Genomic DNA, 21,568 nt, shown 5'->3' with positions numbered 1-21,568 from the left:
GCTTCTTTCTTTAGTAGGTCCAAGGCCGCAACAGAAATGTAATTCATTGGGTTCCTAAAGACAATTTGTTCAAAGTTCGTTTTTCCCCCTTTCTTTTGAATACCACTGGGTCTCCCTTCATAGTTTTTTGCACAGCCTCTCCGTTTTCACTTCAAGGTTCAAGGTTCAAGGTTTCTTTATTTTGTCTCCCATGGGAGAAATTTGTCTTGGACCCCAAGGACCCGCCCTGCAGCATACAGATACAATACAATACAATACAATACAAAACAATACAAGACAACAATTCAAGTCTTTCAAATGCCAACATAACAGTGCGCTGTGTCTTATGAGTGCCATTAATATTCTCCTGGCAACACTGCAGTGACACGGACGTACAGTAGTGTACCACTACCTTGAGGCTTACGCGAATGAACGCCATGCACTGTCCAAATGTCTGGCTGCCTTCTGCCGCCATCACCGGTGACGAATTCTAATTAACAGTTTGACTGTTTTTTACGATTAACCCGCATTTTAATCAACCCCCCTTCACTGCCGAGATTGTTGTATTACCTTTAGAGCATACGCTGAATTATTTGGGCTTTTAATCCGCGAAAATCCATCAAAAAAAGCTCCCGTGGTTTGTTATGATCTGTGTGTAGCATCCACCATCTTGGTGCACGCGGAAGACGCACACAAGATTGGTTTCAATGAGGCGTTGCACCCAATGCATTTCCATTGGCCTCAATTTCCCAGAAGCCCTAGCAGCCCACAGCATGTGACGATTTCCGGTTTCGACATCACAGCGAAGGCATCCAGTCTCATACTCCGCGACGAAGACGGATTTTCTTTTGATTCATTACATTACGGCGGATTAAACACATAAAACAAAAGGCGGGTATGTCCGATACGGCAGCGACATTAACCTGGAGTAATCCATTCAAGGCACGGAAACTGTTAACATGGGCAATTGAATCTATCATGTTAAAGTAGCCTAATAGATGTTTTAGGAAATAACGCAACAGTGCCAAGTCCATTCCCAACACTAAATGAAGCATAGGCATGGGCCATTAACTGGCCGTTAACTGCCAAATGACACCAATCCACAGTGCTCTAATGCTCCATCCATTTGTAACTCTGACAGTGTACAAATGCAACCAATCTGCACTGCCCTCAACTGCCAAACGTTGTAGTAGAGGACAGCAATAAACAGACAATAGCAAGGTACCGGGGGGGTAGCGGAATGGGCTCTGTAGTCCCAGGCATAGACACACAGTAGAAAGCTCTGGGGCGTCTCTATCTCACAGGGATGGCAAGCTTCTGTGACGTCACAGAAGCTTGCCAAGGCCTAAATGGGTTAAAATAAATCATTAAAAAAAATATATATATATATATATATTTGAAATATATATATTAGTTTTTTTACTATATTAAAAGGTATTTTTACTTGAGTCGTGAACCATAAAAAAATCGGTCTGTGATCCACAAATAGGTCCCAAACCCACTGTTTGAGAACAAGTGGCACTAGACTACTGGGAGTATAGCAGAGGTCGTGACCACCACCACCCTGACAACCCTGGCTTTTCATACTCCCCTGAGCAAACAGTCTCCCCTCTCACCTCTCATCTGAGCACCCCCAGTCTCCCCTCTCACCTCTCATCTGAGCACCCCCAGTCTCCCCTCTCCCCTCTCATCTGAGCACCCCCAGTCTCCCCTCTCCCCTCTCATCTGAGCACCCCCAGTCTCCCCTCTCATCTGAGCACCCCCAGTCTCCCCTCTCACCTCTCATCTGATCACCCCCAGTCTCCCCTCTCATCTGAGCACCCCCAGTCTCCCCTCTCACCTCTCATCTGAGCACCCCCAGTCTCCCCTCTCATCTGAGCACCCCCAGTCTCCCCTCTCCCCTCTCATCTGAGCACCCCCAGTCTCCCCTCTCATCTGAGCACCCCCAGTCTCCCCTCTCACCTCTCATCTGAGCACCCCCAGTCTCCCCTCTCCCCCGAGCACCCTTAGTCTCCCCTCTCCCCTGAGAACCCCCAGTCTCCCCTCTCCCCTCTCATCTGAGCACCCAGTCTCCCCTCTCCCCTGAGCACCCCCAGTCTCCCCTCTCCCCTCTCATCTGAGCACCCAGTCTCCCCTCTCCCCTGAGCACCCCCAGTCTCCCCTCTCACCTCTCATCTGAGCACCCCCAGTCTCCCCTCTCCCCCGAGCACCCTTAGTCTCCCCTCTCCCCTGAGAACCCCCAGTCTCCCCTCTCCCCTCTCATCTGAGCACCCAGTCTCCCCTCTCCCCTGAGCACCCCCAGTCTCCCCTCTCCCCTCTCATCTGAGCACCCAGTCTCCCCTCTACCCTGAGCAACCCCAGTCTCCCCTCTCCCCTGAGCACCCCCAGTCTCCCCTCTCCCCTCTCATCTGAGCACCCAGTCTCCCCTCTCCCCTGAGCAACCCCAGTCTCCCCTCTCCCCTGAGCACCCCCAGTCTCCCCTCTCCCCTCTCATCTGAGCACCCAGTCTCCCCTCTCCCCTCTCACCTGAGCACCCCCAGTCTCCCCTCTCATCTGAGCACCCCCAGTCTCCCCTCTCACCTCTCATCTGAGCACCCCCAGTCTCCCCTCTCCCCTGAGCACCCCCAGTCTCCCCTCTCCCCTCTCCCCTGAGCACCCCCAGTCTCCCCTCTCACCTCTCATCTGAGCACCCCCAGTCTCCCCTCTCCCCTGAGCACCCCCAGTCTCCCCTCTCCCCTCTCCCCTGAGCACCCCCAGTCTCCCCTCTCATCTGAGCACCCCCAGTCTCCCCTCTCATCTGAGCACCCCCAGTCTCATCTCTCATCTAAGCACCCCTGAGTCTCCCCTCTCATCTGAGCACCCCTGAGTCTCCCCTCTCACCTGAGCACCCCCAATCTCTTGATCACAGGCCTAATTATTCTATTGCTTTTCTCCTAATAAGATCTTTTAAATATGTATTATCTGTAATCCCTGTACAAACAATGATACGAACATAGAACTCTCCGTTACGCTTTTGTCCATTTCATTTCAGAGCCCATTCTGTATTCACGAGGTGTAAGGAGCATTATTCCTAATTCACTGTCCCTGATCCATTAATTGTCACCCAAAGGCCAATGAAATGTTCATCCAACGTGGCACATAGCTAGCTTTATTGCTAACTAGCTCTGGACATTTGGCTAATAGCCAGCCATGCCCCCAACAATCTCCTCAGAGGACTTCCAGAAGCTGCTTCAAAAGATTGCTTTGCTGAAAACGGAATTACACCTATTAAGAGTGAATTTGGGAGTAAAACACGGGAAGGAAAATCACACGCAGAATGCATCCGTCTGGTATACTCGCGGTGCAAGGCCAAAAACTGTGAGTAACGGGCGGGCGGTGAGGTTCTCACCGCCTGCAATAACACCAACTATCTCTACAGTGATTTATAACAGAGATAACATGATAGGACGGCTAAGTGGGAGGACTCGGAGCCCTGATAAGACCAGCTGGCCTGCGCTCCTAGCCCGACCCAAAACCACCCCCCCGCAGTGGAAAAATGCGAAAGGAAAATCAAAATACACACCTCCCCAAAGTGAGAATTTACGGCTGACCAATAGGTTTAACCCATTGCTGACTCAGCCGCTGAATGCGGCCGAGTCTAGTGGCCCACCAGATAACCGTGTTAACGCCACTCCGAGCAGGGTAGCAAATGGAGAGCAAATGACTGAATGTCTGATTGTCGGCGATCAGGCTGTAAAATATGTTAAAAGCAACAAAAAGAGAAAAGCTGAAGTAATATGCTTTCCCAATGACACTATCTCTGATATGGATGACAGAATTCAAGAGATTGTTGATGCACACCCCATGATAAAAACGCTGATACTGCACATCAGCACATGCGATGCGGAAAAACGAGAATCTGAAATCGTAAAAAAGGATTTCAAAGCCCTACTGTCCACCCTAAGCTCACTTGTTGATGTTGACATTTCAATAAGTGGCCCTCTTCCTCCGATGACAGGAAGTGAGCGCTTTAGCAGACTGTTCGCATTCAATGAATGGCTCTCAACGGCATGCACAGAAGAATCGCCCGGGCAAAAATCATTCAATTTTATTGACAATTTCAATTTTTTCTGGGACAGAAGGCATCTTTTTATAGACACAACACACCTAAACAAGTTGGGTGTTAAATTATTCTTCTCCAACATATTTCATAATATGAATCATCCCTGTCAACTCTCTAAACTGGCCAGAAACGTGTTGCCCCACAACATAAATTCCAAGGACAGAGCAGAATCGGCCCTAGCCAAAACAGATAATATGGTGGAAATGGTCGCCAAGCAGCCAAAATCAGGGAATGTCACAGATGGTGAACCCACAACTCCCCCTGGTGGAGAAAAACTCACAGGGCGTGAAGTCACAGCGCCCCCTGGCGGAAGAAAACTCACAGAATGTGAAGTCACAGCGCCCCCTGGCGGAAGAAAACTCACAGAGTGTGAAGTCACAGCGCCCCCTGGAGGAGGAAAACGCACAGAGCGTGAAGTCACAGCGCCCCCTGGTGGAGAAAAAATCTCAGAGCCAAAAACAGGGAATGTGATCACAGCGCTTGAAGCCACAGTGTCCCCCGGTGGAGAAAAGATCACTGCGCTTGAAGCCACAACGTCCCCTAGTGGAGAAGAAATCTCAGAGCCCCCTGGTGGAGAAAAGATCACAGAGCATGAAACCACAGCGTCCCCTGGTAGAGAAGAAATCTCAGAGTCACAGCGTCCCCTGGTGGAGAAAAGATCACAGCGCAGGAAGCCACAGTATCCCCTGGTGAAGAAAAGATCACTGCGCTTGAAGCCACAGTGTCCCCCGGTGGAGAAAAGATCACTGCGCTTGAAGCCACAACGTGGCGAGAAGAAATCTCAGAGCATGAAGCGTTCCCTGGTGGAGAAGAAATCGCATGAAGCTACAGCGTCCCCTGGTGGAGTAAAAATCTCAGAGCATGAACTCTACTATGGTGGAGTAAAAATCTCAGAGCAGAGCATGAAGTCACAGCGTTACGTGCCGGGAGACAGAGCATTGGAAGCAGTTCGACAGGCGATGGAAGCATTGCGCTACTCTGCTTCCTGTACTCTGTTCCCTACTCCCGACAAGAGGCCCCTCACCAAGGAAAGTGATGATGATGACTGTGTGACTGATGAAGAATTTCTAACACCCTCACCAGTACATCTCTCTTTCACCCCGGACATGGTGGACCTGATGAACATTGGATTAAAGTCGACCCCCCTTACCAGACGTTGTCTCCAACTGTCACCAAACCCAGCTCCAGATAGCCTAGAATTTACACTTGAAAACTGATATGAACAGGGTCCATTATGCGCAGCAACAAACATGTATGGACCCCATGCTTCTAGAAAGCCTGGTGTTTCAATCACTGCACAGGCTGAGGTCCACAACATTCCTACTGTTATTTCAAATAGAACGTCCAACACAAGGAGTGGTCTGAAGAGAGAATGCTGTTTGGTTACTGTACCTCACAAGCATCACAGCCCCCAAAAATGTGATAACAAGCTTAATCTTGCCTTGTTTAACATCAGGTCACTAACAAATAAGTCCTCCTCTGTAAATGATATAATCTGTAAAGAGAAGCTAGATATAATCTTTCTAACAGAGACATGGCTTGGCTCAGATGGAGCTGTTCTCCTAGCGCCAGCCTGTCCCACAAACTACAGTTTCATTCACTCTGTTCGCGAGGCTAAGAAAGGAGGTGGACTGGCAATAATTTTTTCAGACACGTTAAAATTCAAGGCTCTGACCCTTGGCAGCTTTACATCCTTTGAATACCAGGCCACTATACTACATGGTGCCTCCATGCCAATGATTAGCATTTATCGCCCGCCAAAATGCAGTAAAGCAATATTTCTAACAGAAATATCAGAACTTCTATCTATCTGCTCCACTAACTATGACAGAACTCTTATCTCAGGTGATCTTAATCTTCACCTGGATGATGCTACAGATGCTATGGCTATGGGTTTCTTAGAGTTATTGCACTCCTTTGATTTTATCCAACATGTTGTTGGGCCTACACATAAACATGGGCACACTCTGGACCTGGTGATTTCTAGAGGGCTGAACATCACTGTGGAAAGGACTATTGAAAGGCCTGAGCTGTCAGACCACTTTCTGCTGTGTTTTAATATGACTGTCTCTGATCTAAAGAAAATCATCACTGAATATACCATAAAAAAGCGTTTTTTTAGCTCTTCTGCAGCCGACGAGTTCTCTCGTCACCTGGGTCCCCCCCTGCCCGATACTCCCCCAGTGAATGATATGGTTCAAATTTTTAATCTTAAACTAGAGTCAGCTCTTGATATAGTGGCTCCTTTGAAAACAAAAAAGAAACATAATACCAGAGTAACACCCTGGATAAATGAGCTTTCACGCTCACTGAAGCAAGAATGTCGAAGAGCTGAGCGAGCTTGGAGAAAAAACAAACTCACCATCCACCTAGAGATTCTTAAAAAGTCAACAGTCGCCTATAACAAAGCCTTGCGTCTAGCAAGGCAGGCATATTTCTCTGGCATTATTAACGATAACAAGAAAAATGCTAGAGTCCTATTCTCTACCATTGATCGACTTTTAAACCCCCCCCCAGTCCCACAAGCAGTCATTCCCGGCCTCTAAAGCTAAGTGTAATGAGTTTGCATTTGCACTTTTTTGACAACAAAATTTCAAACATTAGAGCTGATATCATGAATGGTGCTGCTGCTAGCGCAAACCTTCAAACAGCAGCTAATGGTCCCAGGGTAGATCTCTCCAGGGGGAGCCTATCATCGTTCTGCGCAATTGAGGAAGACGAACTCCGCAAAACTATATCACAGATGACATCATCCTCCTGTTCATTAGATACAATTCCCACCAACTTTCTCAAAGAAGTCTTAGACAGTGTGATTGGAGATATCCTAAAAATTGTAAACAGCTCTCTACAATCAGGCGTCTTCCCAGACTCACTGAAGACTGCTGTAGTTAAGCCCCTTCTCAAGAAACACAATCTTGATCCCTCTGTTTTGGGTAACTATCGACCCATTTCAAATCTACCCTTTCTGGGCAAGGTTTTAGAAAAATTTATCTTTCATCAATTGGATGTGTTTCTACAGAACAATAATGTGCACAACAAATTCCAATCTGGCTTTAGGAAAGGCCACAGCACAGAAACAGCACTTGTAAAAGTAATGAATGATCTGAGGGTGTCTGCTGACAAGAAACATGTATCCGTTCTCTTACTTCTAGATTTAACGGCTGCATTTGACACGATTGATCACTCAATTTTAATACAGCGTCTGGAGCACTGGATAGGCCTGTCTGGTACGGCCCTGTCCTGGTTTTCCTCCTACCTATCAAACAGAAGTTACTTTGTCAATCTAGCCGAGTTTGACTCAGACAAACACGACATCAGTTCTGGTATTCCACAGGGCTCGATTCTTGGCCCTCTGCTTTTCTCCTTGTACATACTGCCATTGGGCGAACTCATTGCCAATCACGGAGTCAATTTTCATTTCTATGCTGATGATACCCAATTATATCTATCTGTGGCTCCAGATGATCCCTGTGCTTTAGACCCGCTGCTTACCTGTCTGTCTAGCATCAAATGTTGGATGAGTGAGAACTTTCTCAAGCTAAACGAGGACAAGACAGAAGTTCTCATAATCGGCTCTAGTGAGCAGAAAGAATCAATATTAAGCAGACTTGGCAACCTGACTGTAGACAGTAACAGTTCAGTAAAGAACCTGGGGGTTATTATTGATTCCGAATTGAATTTTAATTCACACATTAATCATGTTACCAAGATTGCCTTTTTTCACCTTAGAAATATTGCACGAATCAGAGCCTATGTGTCCTTGGACGATGCAAAAACGCTAATCCACGCCTTTGTTTTCTCTCGGCTTGATTACTGCAATGCACTTTTTTCAGGACTGCCTAAGAAAACAACTGACAGATTACAACTTGTCCAAAATGCAGCAGCCAGAGTTTTAACTAGAACTAAGATGAGAGAACATATTACTCAAGTTTTGGCATCACTGCACTGGCTTCCGGTTGTTTTTAGGATTGATTTAAAAATTATTTTACTTGTCTATAAAGCCCTCAATGGTCTCGCACCTTCCTACCTACATGACTGCTTGCCTAAATATGTCCCAAACCGCCCGCTAAGGTCTTCCACTGCTGGCCTGCTCGCTTTGCCTAAAAAAATGGCAACTAAAAAATACGGGGAAGCAGCTTTTTGCTTCTACGGGCCATCGGCATGGAACAAGCTCCCTCTGTACCTTCGTCAGGCAGCCTCTGTAGACATTTTTAAAGCTCAGCTCAAGACCCACTTCTACAACATTGCCTTTAAGTGATTCATGTCCTCACTGTATTGCATTACTGCTTGTTTTTTAATGTCGTTGCCTTGCTTTTCTTTTATGCTTTGCTTTTATTTTATTCTCCATTGTTCTGTAAAGCACTTTGAGCTGCATTTGATGTCATGAAAGGTGCTATACAAATAAAGTTTTATTATTATTATTATTATTATCAGGCCTAGACTGCCAGAGGCAGAGAATACGGTCTCGTTTCAAATTAAAGGGGCTTAATTATAGCAGAGCCTTTGATATCATGATGTGGGTCTGGATGTTGCATTTACATGCTGCACATTCACTGTTTACAATGTCAATGAGTCATTTAATAAAAGGGACAATTACAAAGGGAGGGCAAAGAGTATATAGGAGAGTGCAGAGAAGGTTATTATAAACATTCACATCTATAGCCTTTAGAAGATTACAGTATATACAGTACATAAAAGCAATATACCACCAGCAAATACTACAGTTATAGTCATAGTGAAACAATTGTTTTTATTAACCATTTCATCATCAATCTGTAGCCTAATATTGTCTAACAACATATAAGTTATAACATTGGGCATATTTTATTCAAACTCAGTGCCTATACTGCAACTATATTTCAAACATGCTATGTTTGCTTTAAGCATGCCCCCCGTTGCATATTACACATATGTATCTATTACGTTATAATACCTACAGACAGTATACAATATAAGATCCCATAGAAAAGTTAGGAAATGATATACTATCCTCAGTTGTACGTGCTCTCTTGGCAGCAACCATACTTTTCTCAGGGTTATTACTAATGCTATTCCTGCTCTTTTGCTTTACAGGATATAATTCTGACCTGTTCACTGACCCATACATATAGACTAAATGTATAGTTGAAACAGCAGGACAAAGTGCTGCACAAAACTGTATATCACCACTGTCCAAAAACGATGACCACCCCCCCTCCCCCTAGACCACTGTGCCATTTTCCTTGCTGAATAGCTCACATAACAACCACATCGGACAAATCCTTTTGTTTAGTCACCGTATAGTGTAGTGTGCTGTGAATAGCTTATACGTTTGAGAAAATAGCTACATGTAAAAGGAAGGCTGCTTGTTGGAGAGAAAAAAAAACCCAGGCGATAATCTGAATGGGGAATGTGAGTGTGAAGCACTTTGTTCCACCAGCCCTCACTGGATAAATATAGGTTAAAAACACCAAGCCAACTGAGTGGGAGCCAAACATACGAAAGCCTGAGGGTGAGCGGGGGGCCAGATGATGGTTTTGAATACCAGAGGAGAGAGAAAATAAATCTATGTGCTGTTGAACATATTCACGTGGTGGTTTGCATGCATGTTTACTGTACATGCACAGAATATTTTGTGTACACATGTCAGACCACCAGGGAAGGCTGTCATTGCAAGGCAAATCAAACTAACCACATGTGGGTCAAGTGCAGGTCAACCTGTCACTGTCTTTGCTGCCTATGCTACACCATGGGCTAAATATCACTGTCTTTGCTGACTATGCTACACCATGGGGGAAAATGTGACTTTTGGTCACAACAAGCAAAGCACATTTGAGCTATACAAAATGTACGTTCATTTGAGTTTTTCGGTAGAGAGACAATGTTACAGTGTACATGTAGAAAGCATGGTTGAAATTGTTTCTTTTACCTTTCCCAGCACAGGTGTTGCTCTGGCAGAGGATGGTCTGCAGTAGGAGAAAGAATATTAGAAAAAATAAACTAAATTAAATTAAATTGCAAACACAGACAAACAAAATCACAATCCACCCAACACATGGACAACTAGAACTGCACTCTGTCGAGTGCATACTTGCTTGTTGCACACTAGTAGGCCATAAATGGCCAACTAGTGCGCAAGCAGAGCGCGCATGTAATCTTTTCGCCCGCTGTAAACTGCCAAATTTCAGTATCTCTGTGAAGGAACGTTTGAAATGATTAATGTTTAGATGTAATTATTTGCTACCTACTATACATGTAATCATTTAGTATTAAGTATGATTCTAGTTTCTATCTAGCATTACTTCATTAAGTTCCAACAATTTAAATGAATCCCATCCATTACCACATATATTTGCAATTGCATTACTTGTACCTTGAAAGATGTATTTTTGCATTACTGGTGGTAATTGGAATAGATCTCCAACAGCTAAAATAGATACATTGCCAAATTGTTCTTGTACCTTTGAGCCATTTTCCATAACATTTGTGCCTTTAATTTGACTCAATCGTTTATGTACTTGGAGAAAAATGTCTGCACCAATCATAGAAATTTCATCTATAATTAGCTGAGAGTCTTTGGCTGAGAGTCACCCCAGCTAACTGGTACACCTGAGAGTCTTTCACCCTTTCTAGCCTTCCCCCGTGGACGTGTCAAATGATCTGGATTGTTGATATGTCAGTTTCGGTGTGGAGGTGTCCTATTGATCTAGATCTGTGTTTACAACAGGCTTCCGTGTGAAATTGTCAAATGATCTGGAGTGTTGATATGCCCGAGTCTGTCTGCGTCTTCCTCGGAGAGTCCTGGTTTCAATATCTTCCTTCTTTCACTGTGCATAGGATAGCTGAGAGTCTTTGGCTGAGAGTCACCCCAGCTAACTGGTACACCTGAGAGTCTTTCACCCTTTCTAGCCTTCCCCCGTGGACGTGTCAAATGATCTGGATTGTTGATATGGCCAAGTCTGTCTGCGTCTTTCTCGGAGAGTGTTAAATGACTGAGCTTCTTGCGATATTATAACTTAGTTTTTGCATATATAATTATATACTTAGATATATATTTAATTTTGCAAACCACACTAATATTAATAATTATGGTAACATTTTTGACACGTTGTGACTTTTATACATTCCAGAATCATAATGTTGTATTACATACGTCATTACTGAGAGCAGTTATACAATATCTATATACGTATATAGGCATATACTATATACGTATATCTATATACTCTATACTCTATACTGTATAAAGTGTGTAGTTGTAAGTTGATTAGCGGTATTCTGTGATCGGCCTGGTCCAAAAACCGTGACAGCAAAAAAACCGTTCCGCCATTTCAGGACCCCCCCAGAAAAACATCAAATCTGTGCCCGTATTGCTGGACCAATGATGACGAAATGACCATATTTCTTACGTCATACACGTCATCATTTAGAGCTAGTCATACACATACGTGTATGACTAGCTCTAAATGATGACGTGTATGACCAGCTCTAAATGATGACGTAAGAGATATGGTCATTTCGTCATCATTGGTCCAGCAATACGGGCACAGATTTGATGTTTTTCTGGGGGGGTCCTGAAATGGCGGAACGGCTGTCACGACAAATGGACCAGGCCGATCACATTACTTGCGCGCTCTGCTTGCGCAAGTAAAGAATAAAAGATTGCATCATGCGCCAGCAGCACCTTACTTATGTATGTGTGTTGGAGCATAGAATAATAGAAATAGTAATAATAGAAAGGACCACAAACACTGATGTATGGAGAGAGAGACAGACAGACAGACAGACAGACAGACAGACAGACAGACAGACAGACATGATGGTCATGGAAGGGGAACATTCTGAAAGCTTCATGGGCAAAGATAATAAACTTCAAAATCTCAGAGATACGGTCAAAATGACCTCTCAGACATGCTAGTGTAAATTCCATTGTTAATTCGGGGCTTAATATGGCACTGTTGGGATATTTTGGCAGCCATGCAGCCCACTCACCTTGTACTGCAAGCACTGGCGTTGGCGCTGCCGCACACACTGTTGCAGACGGCCGTCGCAGCGGCCATGCTCTCTGCTATGGGCGGGCTGTCGTTGACCCACTGGGTCTCGTCCCCATGCAAGGTGTGGGGGGCGTGGGGGCCGTTGACCCACTGCTGGGTCTCTGACTCCACCGCGGTGCGGGCGTGGGGCAGACGGCCGACGGCTCTCACCCGCACCGACAGCTGGCTGCCCGTCTTCAGGATGTGGACGGCCTCGTCGTGTGAGATGGTGACGAAGCTGCAGCCGCTCACCTCCACGATCTGGTCTCCCACCTGATGGTGCAAAAGGGAGATGGAGGACTTCTTATCTTCTATAAATGTCTTCTAAATCCTGACAGTTTTCTGAAAAATACTACGTTTCTATGTCAGTTGTTCTTAAAGATGGAGTGCCACAATTTTTTTATTTTTCCAGTTTTTCATGTGTATATGAGGTGACAGTACTTCATTAGACTGGAGTTGTTTTTATGTGCAATGGTGTATTAACTTTGTATTTAGGGTTTCTTCCTGGAGGCTGAAGCCTTGGCAGTCAAACGGGCCAATGAAGTAAACAGTAATATAGTGACACCACACTATCAGCCCCTCCCCTAACCCCTCCCCCTTTATCATACAACTACAGCTGTGGGTGCGGCTTCAGTTCAGGTGGATCACCACCCATCACCACCCACCAGGCAAACCAGGCATACTTAATGAACTGGTGGGCGTGTCCACATAAAAGCATGATTTTAACAAATACTGTACACTTTTTGGAAAAAGTTCATCCACCTTATATTGTAATAATACCTGATGATCATGTTTTAGAGTGGAAAAAAATGGTGGCACTCCATCTTTAAACATTTTCACATGTTATGTTGTTCCAGGGACCCCCCATGAAGCAAAGATTTCAGTTAAAAACTTTCACTCTGAAATAATATATATTCAAAGATTTGCGCCACATTTTCAAATATAGCAGACCTACAAGCTACGAAATGAATATCAACAACCTAAAACCAAAATGCTGAAGGTATGGCTCCCCCATATCTTACAAGTATGTTTGAACCCTACAAACCCTCCCGCGCACTCAGATCAGCCAACGCAGGGAAACTGGAAGTACCCTCACTAAAAACGCCGGGCCAACGCTCCACACGTCCCAAACTCTTCTCCCTTCTGGCTCCAAAACTGTGGAATGCACTTCCCATTGCAGTCAGAACTGCAGCATCACTCCCAATCTTCCGCCGTAGCCTGAAAACCCACCTTTTCAGACTCCATCATGGCCCATAGCACTTACCCTAACCCCTTAGATAGCATTTCTGTTGGCTTAGATAGCATTTGACACAGACTTATAGCATGTTATGTAGACAGCACTATAATTGTATTGTATATAGTTATAGCACGCCATAGTACATATGTATAGCATAGTAGTAAATATGTATAGTTTATATGTATAGTGTATGTATAGTTTCATTATATAGATATTCCACTGTTACTTTCTTAGCTTACGCATGTTTCATGATATTGATAAATGCTTTTATGTGATGTATTCCCATGCTTTTGTTCTTGCTTAAATGTAAGTCGCTCTGGATTAAGAGCGTCTGCTAAATGCCTAAATTGTAAATTGTAAATTGTGGGTTTGAGCTCACATGCCCTTTTGATGTAAATCAAAAGGCGGGGTAACTACCTGTCAGTGGGGAGTGTTTGGCTGGGAGGAGGAGTAGGACTAAGGCCCTATACGTCCTCTCTGGGGGGGGGGGGGGGGGTACTACCTGTGAGTGGGGAGTGTGGGCTGATGAAAGAATATCAACATCCTAATACATACGAATACTGGGGGGTCAAATTATGACAGGCTGCTGTCAAAATATGACTCCCCAGTCAAAAAACACTTTGTTTGAAATAAACACTTTGTTTGAAATAGACACTCATGCTTTCCAAGGTGTGATTTGGGGTCCTAAGGATGAATACAAAATGAATATAAACATCTTAAAACCAAAATATTGAATTGTGGGCTTGAGCTCATACGCCCTTTTGATGTAAATCAAAAGGGGGGGTAAGTACCACACACACAAAAGTGATCAATGTGTATAGTACTTCACATGACTGAAGCTGTGAATAGACAATGACACATTGACCACGGTATGTTTATTTTTAAGGGGTTTTGTGAAAATTGTGAAATTGATATAGCTATAGCCACAACTTTCAAACACAATTTCTGAATACCGACAGTTTCTGTATTATAGAATGGTACATTTTTATATGAGTGGTTATGAATTAATGTTTTTTTTGTAATGTTTCAACAAAGAACTTATGTCCCCAGGGGGAGCCACAGCATACAGCCACTTACAGAAAGGTTTAAACTCTCATCAGAATGATGAACAGTACAATTAAGAACTAAAGCTATACAGAATAGATATACGCACCTGCACTACACAACAGAACCACTCTTACTGGCCCTGCTCTCCCGTCCCAGAGTGGGGGGGGGGGGGGGGGGATTAGCACATTTATGCAGGCTAAAAATGGGCCCGAGTGAATGTCCAAATAGCTCACCACCAATCTGTAAAGTGAGAACACTTGATTTACAGCTGGCCCTTGGCCTGGCTTCTTCTCCATGGAACAACCACTAAAGAGAAAAAATATGATTCATGTTCTCTTCTCCTCTCACCTATACACTACAGACTGACAGTGATCGGAGAAGTACAGTACTCGCATGTTTTACTTGAGTAAAAGTACAGCAGTATCGAATTGTGAACTTGTTGATCAGCTATTTTTGAATGGCCAAAAAAAAAAAGATATATATAGGACTGAAGAGGTATAGTGTGTTTTGTAATAATAATAAAGATCTACAAAGTAACTACGAGTTTTCGTATAATTGTAGTGGAGTAAAAGTACAAATGTTCCTTTGAAATGTAGTGGAAGGTGTACATACTGAAGAATGTATACAGTACTAGAGTGCATGTATGTACTTAGTTACATGTCTCGCGACCCCCGCCCCGCCCCCCTCCACCAATACAAATTGACCGCTACAATAACCTTAATAATAGAGAAAATACATCATAAATAAATACTGAAAGTCTATGCATGCACTATATGTGTACTATATGTAGACTCAACATTTCCATTTTACAGCCATTCAATTGCAAAAAAAATAAAAAATCAAATCAAACCAAAGTGGAGAGAGGGCCACTATAGAGCGTCGCAGTCCCTCCCCCTTTCAGAACAACGAGTGGCCCAGGAAATGAATCCCAATGCATTTTTCCCATAGGCTTTTCTTAAAGTATATATTTAAAGACGGTTACGCCGCGGACAAAGCCAACTCGGATCGTGACAAATCATGACAATGAACACAATGTTTTGGGCCGATCAAATCATTAGAAAAAAGAAAATAAAGGCAGGAGACAACACTATTTGTTTTGTTTTTCTTCTTATAAATTTGATCGGCCCAAAACATTGTGTTCATTGCAGGGGGGCAGTCAGACAGATATTTTGTGAAGCCACTAAGGAAATCGTAGTTCATATAATGGCCTGTTGTGGCGCTGTCATTGGACCCAGAAAAACCCATAGCCCCATAGAAGTCCATGTATTTGGGCCCAACTTCACCTAGACTGTATTACCTTAATAAACATGGTCATGAATACTTTCTGCTTCCAGTCACTAGTTTAAAGTCTCATTTCTAATGTCATAATATTCTTTTTGGAAAACTATGGTCCCATTAATAAAAAAAAAAGACCATTAAGTCGCCTATGTTCTGAGGGGCGTGGCTACCAATACAGTCTATGATCGGGATTCCCCTCCCACTCGAGTCAAAATAAAAACCAACGGAGAAGAAGGGGGGAAGTCCCGCCTCGTTGTCTGGGCCAGCCAATGGCCAGCTGGGCCAAAACGGAGCCAGCCAATGGCCCGCTGGGCCAAAACGGATCTAGAAAAATGGCGACTTACAGTGCAGGAATAACAGGCTTCATTTTACGTCCATGTTAGACCCGGGGAACGCTTTGTCCATATTTATCTATGGTTCATTGTCATGATTTGTCACGATCCGAGTTGGCTTTGTCCGCGGCGTAACCGTCTTTAAATAAATACTTTAAGAAAAGCCTATGGGAAAAATGCATTGGGATTAATTTCCTGGGCCACTCGTTGTTCTGAAAGGGGGAGGGACTGCGACGCTCTATAGTTCCACACTCATTGCAGGAGAGGAGAGGAGAGGAGAGGAGAGGAGAGGAGAGGAGAGGAGAGGAGAGGAGAGGAGAGTCAAAAGGAGAATGGATATGACGGAAGAAGAAAGGGGAGAAGACGACAGAGGAGTGCAGGGGGGGTGAAAGTAAAGGAAGAGGGAAGATGGAGGGAAGGGGGAGGGGAGTTAAAGACAAGAGGAATAAATGAGAAATATTGGAGTGGAGGGGAAATGCCAGGAGCGATAATGGGGACGAGGAAAAAAGGCAGTGGAGAGAAGATTATATATGAGGGGCAACAACGGAGAGAATGACCCCGACAAAGCTTCAACAATGCAAATGAACACATTCAATTAAACTGATCTTAAATCAGCTGCGTGTATTTCAGTGTCAGGGCTAACTATGCCAGGTACTGTAGAAGGAATCACATTAACCTTGTCTAATTGGATGGATTTAAACCATATTTATTTCCTTTCTAATGGCTATGGCTATATGGCTTTGAGTGACTTTGGCTTTCTAGAATAATTAATGGTCGAAATGAACTGTAACTGGATTGCATAAGTAGGCTACTTAATGAGAAATATGCTCTTCAATCAGTTCTATTTCTGTCTTGGTGCTGCGCAGATGGATTGCGGGATAGAGTTTGGGAATATTTCAACACAACTTCAAGCCATCTGTTTACTTCCATTAGATTGTAAAAAAAGACAATGTTTTCATCAGTTCTATTCGAATAAACAAGACATGCTGTAGCTTACGGTTTGTAATTTTAATAACTTGTACGACTGCTGTACAAGTGGCACATGCCCCCTTAGACATGATTGTCAATTAGGCGTTTACTATATTAAGAGTTTACTATATGCCCGTGCTTGCGGGTTATCTTTTTAAGCTCAAAGCCCATGCAAGTAGTTGGTGATGCCAGCGGCGCAACACGGACCGAACGCTAGGGGGGGACATATAGCGGCGCCGCAAAGCGGCGCCGCCGAAAAATCCGTCCCCCCCGTCCCCCCCACCACCCTAGGAGAGGGGGGGATGGGGGGGTCTAACCACAAACGTGGGGTTATGGTTAGGGTTTGGGGTCGAACTACAGAGAGGTTGTTCCAGTGACTCAATGTACATACAAAACTGCGTTTTGGCACAGTTATTATTATGAATTACCTGGCTGTGATTCCTCCTCCTCCCCATTTGTCTCAAAACGTAAAAGTTTAACCACATTATCAGCAGCGCCTCGAACAGGTCAAAACTCACTGACCATCTGATCTGTAAGTTAGCCTATCCTATAAAATGTACAACACCTGGGAGGTTTTCAGGAGAGGATGTTTTAATGTAGTTTAGTTCAACCCATGCAACTCGAGAGGAAAGAAAAACCTGCAGCGCCTTACCTGGTCTTGACAGTTAATAGTGGCGTCGATCTCCTCCTTTCCCCAAATCCCCCAAAATAATAATATAATTCCCAAAGTGGGGTCCGGGGACCCCCAGAGGTACAACTACATGATAGTTTGTGGCATGTCATGTGGACGCTCTCAGTTTTTTTAATTAACATTGATTATCAATTGGAGTCCCACCGCTAGAAATGGTTAAAATAGGGTCCGTCCGAGCTGTATAAATCTTCTCTTATGGGGGTCCTTCTCTTCTCTTCTCTTCAAATGGGGGGGGTCCGCAGGCTAATACGTGTCCATTTGGGGGTCCTTGACATGAAAAGGATAAAGTAAATCCATTCATCTATTGATCGTCTGACGGTGCCAAAGTGGTGCGTGACACCAAAAGTGGTGTCCTATTGAATTCTGTTCCTGTATTATTAGAATCATTACAGAGTGCAAAGCACATTGGGTCACTGATTGCGGTGTAACAACTCCCAACTTCCGAAAGTTGAGAGAACGGGCCAAACCATTTTGGGATTTAAACAGGGGTGGATCAAATATATGCTTCAAAATATATCGCGTTTATGAACGCAGGATTTCAAAAGTATTACTCCTAAGATAACTTTGGAGCCAGGGGGGGACCCCCCCAGCCAGGGGGGACCCACTAACACATCTGGGGGGGACCAATGTGAGGCTGGCAGGGGACGAAACCCCTCCGTCCCCTACCCTATTGCGCCCCTGGGTGATGCAAAATGGGGGTTGGCCATTTTAGTTTGGGGTTTGGGTTTGAGAAATTAATTTTGTGTAGTGGTGCTTGACGCAATCACCAGCCACATCAATCCATTGTTTTTAGTAGCTCCAGTCACAAAATCTATTGTCCAAGTCCACACAGCTTTTGTTATAAAGAGTGCAAAAAGCTCCTAGCATGATGAAATTGTGTGGGATTGTAGGAGTTTTATGTGTAGTGATACCATTTCAGATCCAGTTTATATCACAATCTGCTTGGAGTAAAGTATTCCTATCAGTAGGTTTAAGGAATCGATTTGTATTGTAATGTATTGCCGCCTTTGATAACCAGACCATCTAAAAAAAACAGTACTATACTAGCCCTCCCCCAGGCCTGTGTGTGTTAGGCTGTGCAACAGTGACATTTGTCTGTTGGTGAACAAAGGCTATAACGCTATTTTCGTATGCGCACACACACACACACACACAATTTACAATTTACAATTTAGGCATTTAGCAGACGCTCTTAATCCAGAGCGACTTACATTTAAGCAAGAACAAAGCATGGGAATACATCACATAAAAAGCATTTATCATGAAACATGCGTAAGCTAAGAAAGTAACAGTGGAATATTTATATAGTGAAACTATACATACACTATACATATAAACTATACATCTTTACTACTATGCTATATATGTGTACTATGGCGTGCTATGACTACATACAATACAATTACAGTGCTGTCTACATAACATGCTATAAGTCTGTATCAAATGCTATATAATCCAACAGAAATGCTATCTAAGGGTTTAGGGTAAGTGCTAAGGGCCATGATGGAGTCTGAAAAGGTGGGTTTTCAGGCTACGGCGGAAGATTGGGAGTGATGCTGCAGTTCTGACTGCAATGGGAAGTGCATTCCACAGTTTTGGAGCCAGAAGGGAGAAGAGTTTGGGACGTGTGGAGCGTTGTCCCGGCGTTTTTAGTGAGGGTACTTCCAGCTTCCCTGCGTTGGCTGATCTGAGTGCGCGGGAGGGTTTGTAGGGTTCAATCATACTTGTAAGATATGGGGGAGCCATACCTTTGGTTGCTTTGAATGCCAGCATCAGAGTTTTGTATTCTGTGCGGGCAGCGACCGGGAGCCAGTGGAGGGAGCGGAGCAGGGGGGAGACATGTGAGAATTTTGGCTGGTTGAAGACCAAGCGAGCTGCTGCATTTTGGATCAGCTGGAGAGGCTTAAGTGCACATGCTGGTAGGCCAGTAAGGAGGGAGTTACAGTAGTCGAGTTTTGATAAGACTGTTGTCTGGATTAGGAGCTGGGCTGATTCCTGGGTGAGGAACGGTCTAATTCGTCGTATGTTATAGAGTGTGAACACACACACACACACACACACACACACACACACACACACACACACACACACACACACACACACACACACACACACACACACACACACACACACACACACACACACACACACACACACACATTTTTTTTGAAAAATAGCAGATCTACAAGCTCTACAAGAACTTGTAGGTCTGCTATATTTGTTTAATCGTGAATATGTGGTGCAAATCTTTGAATATATATTCTTTCAGAGTGAACATTTTTAACTCAAATATTTGCTTCTGGGGGGGTCCCTGGAACAACATATTTTCAGATGGGGGTCGACGGCCAATTACATTTTTGGGGGTCCTTGACATGAAAATGTTCGAGAACGACTGACATAGAAACACAGGTTTTTCAGAAAACTGTCAGAAAACCATTTGTAGAATCTGTTCTCAGGTCTAAATGGGTTATAGAGTCAAAAGTAAAACGTAAATGTTGACTAAAGTTCAAATATCGTCAATATAGAATTAATATAAATATTTGAGATTTTAATATAACTGAAATTAAAATTCATATAAAATGAATCTGAAATGATTCTCAAAGAAAGCTCGTGCAAAGACTGGCTCCAAGTACAGTAGCGTGACAGAGCAATCCCCCATGGTCCTCACTCACGACACAGAGTACAAAGACACCCTTCATCTCTGTCACAGAAACTCTCCCAAATGCCTGCTCAATCTTCCCTGGAAGTCACTTTGATTTAAAGTGACTTTCAGGATTGTCTTTTTATATCTCTTTGCTCTTAAAAATGTATTCTATTCTTCACAGAGTGGCGCGTTGCTTGTTTAATCTATGAGCAGAACATTAAAATCACACAGACGTGAAGTGAGCGCTGCCGCTTTGGAGTCAAGCACAGTTGTTGACTTGAATAGAATTTTCGACCTCCGGGTGTAACGCAAATAAATAAATAAATCTGTACTCAAGACATACGGACATACAGTACATACATAGCTGTACTCAGACATACGGACACACATATGGACACACCCAGCTGTGCATAGGAGATGGTGTGCCACCGCTCAAAAATGACAAAATAAAATAAGTAGAGCAAGGAAATGACAGAAAATGTGTATCCCAGAGTCCACAGAGTACTAGTGTATTTGATATTATCATAAAACAGGTCTCAGTCAGGTCAGGTTGTTTATAGGCAGAATACATACTCCTCCACTTCTTCCCTCAGGCAAGCAGAAAATAACACAAGAATGGCCTGCTTAATGAAGCACAGACTGACCTGAAACCACAGAGCAAAGTTTTAGCGTAGCTAAAAAAAAGCTGTGTTTATGCGTGTCATGCTACTGAGGACATGTATGCATCCGTGTTATTTACACAAAAATATTTAGCTAAAGATAGCACGACAAATCTTATCAGAAGGGAAAGTGAGTTGTTTTTCAGATGTCAAGATGATAGATTTCTGAGAAGACAAAAAAAACTCATCTCTATAAAGTGTATTACAATATACAGATACTCTGCACAAAAATGGTAAATGGTGCATTTATATTGCGCCTTTATCCAAGGCGCTTCACAGAGGTTGTGCATTACATTCACCCATTCACACACCGATGCCGGAGGAAACCATGCAAGGCACCAAGCTGCACATCGGGAGCAATCAGGGGTTCGGGTCTTGCTCAAGGACACTTAAACACTAATCTGAGTTCCAAGAAGTTTTATTTTTCGCCACTAGGGGGGGCGAACTTCAACACTAAGTAGGGGGGCGAACTTCAACACTAACTCTGGGGGAGCCCGGGTTTTAACTGGGAACCTTGCGGTTGCCATCCGGTCACTCTATCCCTGAGCCACTGCCGCCACAAAAAGTTCGGAAACTTAACTTTGGTCGGTTATTTCTCTCCTTTAATTAAATACCACC

General features: G+C 43.9%; 1 protein-coding gene across 1 annotated transcript in view; it reads right to left on the bottom strand.

Annotated features, from left to right (window-relative positions):
• LOC310871839 (whirlin-like) overlaps positions 1-21,568 on the bottom strand; it is a 91,085-nt gene that overhangs the window by 16,428 nt on the left and 53,089 nt on the right. Inside the window, exons 6-7 of the mRNA XM_083783474.1 lie at positions 12,053-12,366; positions 9,990-10,026 (exon numbers count right to left, since the gene is read on the bottom strand). Of these exons, the coding sequence (XP_083639600.1) occupies positions 9,990-10,026; positions 12,053-12,366 (351 nt within the window). The remainder of the gene's footprint in view (positions 1-9,989; positions 10,027-12,052; positions 12,367-21,568) is intronic.

This window comes from Protomyctophum parallelum, assembly GCF_964188405.1.
Source record: "Protomyctophum parallelum genome assembly, chromosome: 15".
In the NCBI taxonomy this organism is placed as follows: Eukaryota; Metazoa; Chordata; class Actinopteri; order Myctophiformes; family Myctophidae; genus Protomyctophum; species Protomyctophum parallelum.
Note: the sequence above shows the minus strand (reverse complement) of the source record. Positions and strands in the feature narration are given on the sequence as shown.